The following is a 6,306-nucleotide window of genomic DNA, read 5'->3' as shown; positions in this document are numbered from 1 at the left end:
GGCCCTGCCACGCAGCCGCAGAGGCTCGGCCCCGCAGGCGGGCGGGCGGGCGGCAGGAAGGGAGGCGACGCCCCCTGGAGTGCGGCAGGAACCCGGCCGGGCCCGCCTCCTACCCGCCAAGCCGCGCCGGCCCCAGAAGTGATGAAAGCCCCGGCCAAGTCCAGGTCACGCCGAAACCGTTGCCCTTTTAAGGGGGAGCCTTGAAACGGCGCCCGGGTTCCATGTTTGCATCCGCCTCGCGGGGAGGAAACTCCATGTTGTAACAAAGTTTCCTCCGCGCCCCCTCCCTCCCCCTCCCCCTTAGAACCTGGCTCCCCTCCCCTCCGAAGCTCGCGGGGATCCCTCCCTCCCACCCCTCCCCTCCCCCCCGCGCCCCGATTCCGGCCCGAGCCGGGGGGGAGGCCGGGCGCCCGGGCCAGAGTCCGGCCGGAGCGGAGCGTGCCCGGCCCCATGGACAGCTCGGCCGTCATTACTCAGATCAGCAAGGAGGAAGCGCGGAGCCCGCTACGGAGCAAAGGTATTGGGGCGCGCGGAGGGACCCGCAATCCGGGCGCTGCGGGGAGGAGGAGGGGGCCGCGACCCTCCCCAGGGCAGCCGTCGCTGCCGCCCCAGGCTCCCGACTCGGCGGGGCCCGAAGCTTCCAACCGGAGGGGGAGCTGGTTGAGAGTTTGAACTCGCAGAGGCTCAGAGACGCGGGGCGGGGCCTGCCCCCTTTTGGGCGCTCCTGTCTGCTCGAGGTGGGGAAACTGAGGCAGGGGTAGAGAAGGGGCGCCCTCCGGGTTTCCCGGACTGGCTGTGCGCGATGCCCGAGAGTCGCCCCCTCCCCCCCATTGGCGCCAGTGGGGCTGGGAGATGGGGGGGTTGAAGAGGGCGCCTTCAGGCCACCAGCTGAGACTCCGCCCCCTCTGGGCCGCGGTCTGGTCGGGTCGAGGGAGGGGGCGCAGAGGTGACAGCGGGCTGGGGAGGGTTGGAAGGATCTCCCGCTACCACACAGCCACGTTCTTCACAAACTTTCGCGTCACTTGTGGAGGCGCCGAGCCTCTCGGAGACGCAGAGAGGGACAACCACTTTTAAGGATCGCCAGCGCGCCCGCGGGGAGACCCGCGTCGGACCGGGAACTCGGAGCCCCGGCTGCAGGCCGGTGGGCGCCGGGTCTGTGCGCACACGCACCGACTCGAGATGCCGCCGGCCTCGGCCGGGCACCCCGGGGCTTGACGGGTCTGGGCAGGGGGTCTGCCTTTCCTTGTCCCGGTGTTGACTTAAGAGGCTAGGAAGTCGCTCCAGGTCTTCGCACCTGTGGCCTGGGCCTAGCTCTGCCCGGGCCGGGTGGAGGGGATGTTGGAGGGCGGGCCGTCTATCAGCGGGACCTAAGTTGGAGGTCCGGGCGGGGGCGGAGGAGGAGGGGCCAGCAGATGGCGGCAGGACACTGGCCCCAGGCACCCACCCCCTGTCTCTGGGCCCAGCCTCAGGGAGGACTTTGCACCTCTGGAGGCGGAGAGGATGGAAGGAGGGGAAGGAGAGCAGGAGTGGGCCCCAGGGCCCCAGGCCTCAACCCTCTCTGGCAGGGGCCCTACTGAATAGGGGCTGCTCAGGTACAGGGTGTGTCAGGAGGTGCCCCCAGCGGGCTGATCCCCCAGCAGCGATGGAGGCTGTTAGGAAGAGAAAACACCTTCAGTCCCCGCCTCCAGCCAGCCCACTCCCTAATGTGGGTAACTTTGTACCCACACTAGAAGGACTTGTGGGGAGCGGAGGGGTGGCCTGGAGCCAAGACTGTCTGGATGCCACTTTCGTGTGTCTCCCTCAATGAAGGCAGCACGGCCAGAGCCTCTCAGCCCAGGGGCTCGTGCCTGGGCACACGTGCCCACCTCTGCAGGCCAGTCAGCGTGCCTTCCCCCACCTTGGGCCTCCCTGCTTCAGGTGACCAGAAGTCTGCGGCTTCTCAGAAGCCCCGGAGTCGGGGCCTCCTCCACTCACTGTTCTGCTGTGTCTGCCGGGATGATGGGGAGGCCCTGCCTGCCCACAGTGGGGCGCCCCTGCTCGTGGAGGAGAACGGTGCTGTCCCCAAGGTGTGTGATGGCCAGGAGGGCGCTGCAGGGGCACCTGGGCTCAGCCCTCAGGGGGTTTAGGGGGAGGGGGCTCTTCATGACCTGCTCGTAGGCCCTGGAAGGAGGGTGGAGCCCCCCTGTCCCCCCACCAAGCCCTCCACCCTCCCAGGCCTTCCCAGCCCTGAATGCCCCAAGACTGCCTCCCAGGGGAGGGCCCCCCAACCACGGGAATTCTGAATTTCCCCTTCAGAAGTGGAAGCTTTCCTCTGCGTTGGTTTCCCAGGTCAGGAAGTGAAGCCCAGAGAGCCAGGCGGCCTACCCCAGGCTCCAGAGTTGGCAGGGGCAAAGCTGGGAAGGGGTTGGTCTCTCCCACTGTCCTTGTGGCTCGCCAGGTAGAGGGCTGGGGGAGGGAAGACATGTGGAGGAGAAATGACTGGGGCTTGAGAGAGGTGCCGCAGCCAGCCCCGCCCGTCCCCACAGCAGACCCCAGTCCAGTACCTGCTCCCCGAGGCCAAGGCCCAGGACTCGGACAAGATCTGCGTAGTCATCGACCTGGACGAGACCCTGGTGCACAGCTCCTTCAAGGTGGGCCCTGCCCAGCAGCCCTCAGCCCCGGGTCTCTAAGGGAGTCTGCCCTGGCCTGGGAGGCGGTCTCGGCGGGCCTCGCCCCAGCTCCAGCAGCTCTTTTCCCCCCTCACAGCCAGTGAACAATGCCGACTTCATCATCCCTGTGGAGATTGATGGGGTGGTCCACCAGGTGAGGGGCTGGGTGTGGGGGGAGGTGGTAGGCTTGGCATCTGTCTTCCAGACCCCAGGCTCTTCCCACCAATCCTGAGAGTCCCAGATGGGACTCTGATAGATGTGGAATGTCAGAGGCCCAGAGAGGGTGTGAGACTTGCCTAAGGTCACACGGACCCTCAGGGACTTGGCCCGACTCCAAGGCCTGCAGGGAGTCGGGGTCCTCTTCGGTGCCCCCTCGCCCCACCCTGCCCGGGACCCAGTTCAAGTAATTCAGGATAGGTTGTGTGCTGTCCAGCCTGTTCTCCATTACTTGGCTCGGGGGCCGGTGCTCTGCAGCTCTGGGGTGAGGGGGTTGCCCCCAGGCCCCTACATCTGGCTGAGGCCATGGTGGAGGAAGGGGCTAGGAATTAGTGATTCCCTTTGAGGCAGGGCCCGAAACCAGGAGTTGGAGGTTCATTTTGATACTCTTCTGGATGGGTGGGTGTCTTCCCCAGTGGTGGTTGCACCGGCTGGCTGAGTGGAGCCCGCAGGCCATGGGACCAGCCTCCCTCCTGTGCCTCCTCCACCCACTCCCTCCCAGCCCCCGGCTGCCCCGCCCCACCCAGGCCTGTGGGCCAGCAGTCCCCTCACTGGCCCACCCCCCAGGTCTATGTGCTGAAGCGGCCCCACGTCGACGAGTTCCTGCAGCGGATGGGTGAGCTCTTCGAATGTGTGCTGTTCACCGCCAGCCTTGCCAAGGTGAGCCCTCCACGCTCCGAAGGCCTCCTGGGGCATCTCTGCTTCCTATCTGCCTCCAGCGCACGACCTCTGGGCAGTGACCTCTGGGTCGCTCTTGGCCCTGGATGACCCACCTCCTGCCCCCCAGTACGCAGACCCAGTAGCTGACCTGCTGGACAAGTGGGGGGCCTTCCGGGCGCGGCTGTTTCGTGAGTCATGCGTCTTCCACCGGGGGAACTATGTGAAGGACCTGAGCCGGCTGGGCCGAGACCTTCGGCGGGTGCTCATCCTGGACAACTCACCCGCCTCCTATGTCTTCCATCCAGATAACGCCGTAAGTGCCGGGCAGGGTGGGGATGGGGGCCCCTGCTGGGGTCTGGTGCCCTCCCATTCCTCCCTCTTTCCTCAGTGACCCATGCCTGCTGCCCACCCGCCTGGTCCACCCACTGCTGCTCCCTGTTCTGTGTTAGTCACTCAGTCCATTCTGCCTGCAGATACAGGGCACCTGCCATGGGCTCGGGTCCCTGCTGGACACTGGAGCAGTTTCCATTTTTCATACCGCCAGTCGTGAGCTGTTAGTGGAACACGGAAATAATTTAGTGGGTCTTAGTTGGGATTTTTTTAAAAAATGAAATAGAACCGAAAATGTCAGAGTGCTTAGCACACGGTAAGGTTAAGTATGGTCCCGTGGAACCTCTGCTCTGACCTGTGTGTAAATGTGACTCACTGGGGCTGCCGTCAGAATGTCTGAGGACTGGGTAAGGGGCTTCCAGGAGGTGGCCCGTCGAGCAGTGGGTGCTCAGGATTGATCTGCACATTCTGTGCTCAGGGCCACCTGCCCCCCTCACCGCCCTACACCCATCTGCTCAGGTACCGGTGGCCTCGTGGTTTGACAACATGAGTGACACAGAGCTCCACGATCTCCTGCCCTTCTTCGAGCAGCTCAGCCGTGTGGATGACGTGTACTCAGTGCTCAGGCAGCCTCGGCCCGGCAGCTAGTGAGGCGCCACGGGGCCAGGACCTGCCCCCGACCGCACCCTCACCCCTCACACGCGGACTCTTCCTAAAGAAAACTCAGCGCCACGGGGAAGTGGGCGTCTCCCCCCAAGCCCGGCCAGGCTGTGCAGGGGGCGGCAGGCTGCACCGCGGGCGCCGAGTCCCCGGGTCCCTGTGTCAGTGCCTTAGAACCTCCTCCTTCTTGGGGGGACCTGGGGGGCCCTGCGTGCCGCCTCCCTCCTTTCTCTCTCTCTCTCTCTCTCTCTCTCTGCATGGCCATGTTTCTCTGCTGCCAAATTGGGTCCCTCGGGCCCTTCCAGTTCTGCCTGGGGGAGGGGCAGAGTTTTGCTGCCCCACGCCTTGGGCCCCCAGCCTGGGAACAGTGGACACCAAGTGCCTTGCATAGAGCCCTCTTCTCGGCCCAATTTTCCCAGGGCCACGATCCGGGTCAGCTCTGCCTGGAACAGCCATCAGGTTGCAGCAATCTAGGCTGGTGGGGGAGGACCCAGTCTCCCCACCTCCTACCTTGGGACTGCTATAGCCTCCACCAATCTCTGCCTAGGAGGGCGGGGAGGATAGAAGATCTGTTACCACTTGTAAAGGGAGCAGGGGTCTGTCCTTCAAGACCCTAGAATCCAGCTTCTCTGGGCTCATCAGCACCTGAGGGCTGCTTCCCACACGGCCCAAGCTCCAACCTCTCACCTTTGCCTTGACCACCCCGAGGCCCTGGGGTTTGGTGCCCCAGCTCCGAGTGTGGAGGCATAGGCAGGATCCCTTTGCGGTGCCGTATAAATATGTATATGTGTATATAGATTTTTAGGGGAAGGGGAGAGGGAAGGGTTGGGGTGGAGACACCCCTCCCTCACCCCTTTCCTGGACCCATAAACTGGGGGGAGGAGGGAAAGGATTTCTACATTTTTTAAACTGCTATTTTCTGAATGAAACAGGCTGGGCCAAAGGGCCCCAGGCCCTGTCCTTTGTCCCTCACACCCTTTTCAGCTCTGTTTATTCATACATTCAAAACACATTTGTTGACCACCTTCTCTGTGCCCAGCGCTATGCTAGGCCCACCACGGCGTGTGCGTGTGTGGGTCTCTACACCGCCTAAGGGGTGCCTCCCCTACCCACCCCATACTTCACCGGTGCCTTTAGGGGATCTGTAGGAGGTGGGACCCTTCTTGCGGAGTTTGGGGGGCTCCAGGAAGCCTGGCCAAGCTGTCCCCCTCCCCTGTGCCAACCCACCCCTGCAGCCCTCTGCCTCGCGCCCTGCTGGCTGGGGGCAGCTCCCAGGACGTGCTGCCTTCCAGCTCTGAGTCCTTCGTCTGGAACCCCTCCCCCAAATGCTGGGTCTGGAGGTCAAGGCCTTGGGCTCTCCCCAGGGCCTGTCGGTTAAGGGGACCCACATACCAGTGCCAAGGGGGATGTCAGGTGGAGATGTCGTTACCCTTCCCCCCCCCCCAGAGCTGGGGGTGGGAGGGAGGACAAGGTTGGTCTGAATCAGGTGAGCTTCCCATCTAAGTGCCTTCTCTGTAACGGAGAGCCCCAAAGTGATGAGAACTAAAGAGGAAGCCAGACCCCCCTATCCTGACTCTGTGGTTATTGCGGGGGGGGGGGCGTTGATGTGCGGGGAGTCCCATGAAGCCACACCTCGCTTCAGCAAACCCTTAGGAGCGACGGCTGTAGTAGTGGAGGGAAGGGCTGCCCTAAGCCCCCTGGGGCTTCAATGAAAGTGCGAACTTTGAATGGATCTGCGTGCATCCGGCTGTGCTATTTAATTCTACCTCTTGGCCTCAGTTAGCTAATGTGC

At 63.8% G+C, this 6,306-nt stretch overlaps 1 protein-coding gene across 2 annotated transcripts; it reads left to right on the top strand.

Moving 5' to 3' along the window:
* The first annotated feature begins 271 nt into the window (after positions 1–271).
* CTDSP1 (CTD small phosphatase 1) lies at positions 272–6,081 on the top strand. 2 transcript variants are annotated; one of them, XM_027121501.1, is made up of 7 exons: positions 272–517; positions 1,918–2,066; positions 2,529–2,630; positions 2,746–2,802; positions 3,432–3,524; positions 3,652–3,837; positions 4,374–6,081. In XM_027121501.1, exons 1-7 carry the CDS (start codon positions 451–453, stop codon positions 4,500–4,502), a joined length of 783 nt encoding a protein of 260 aa, XP_026977302.1. In that variant the 5' UTR covers positions 272–450; the 3' UTR covers positions 4,503–6,081. The 2 variants fall into 2 exon arrangements, with proteins under 2 accessions (XP_026977302.1, XP_026977299.1); XM_027121498.1 differs by having other exon boundaries at positions 2,526–2,630.
* Positions 6,082–6,306: the final 225 nt, after the last annotated feature.

Source organism: Aethalodelphis obliquidens, unplaced genomic scaffold, assembly GCF_003676395.1.
Source record: "Aethalodelphis obliquidens isolate GAN/ISIS:26980383/991018 unplaced genomic scaffold, ASM367639v1 scaffold2, whole genome shotgun sequence".
Taxonomy (NCBI): Eukaryota; Metazoa; Chordata; class Mammalia; order Artiodactyla; family Delphinidae; genus Aethalodelphis; species Aethalodelphis obliquidens.
This window is presented reverse-complemented; position numbering and strand designations above follow the sequence as displayed.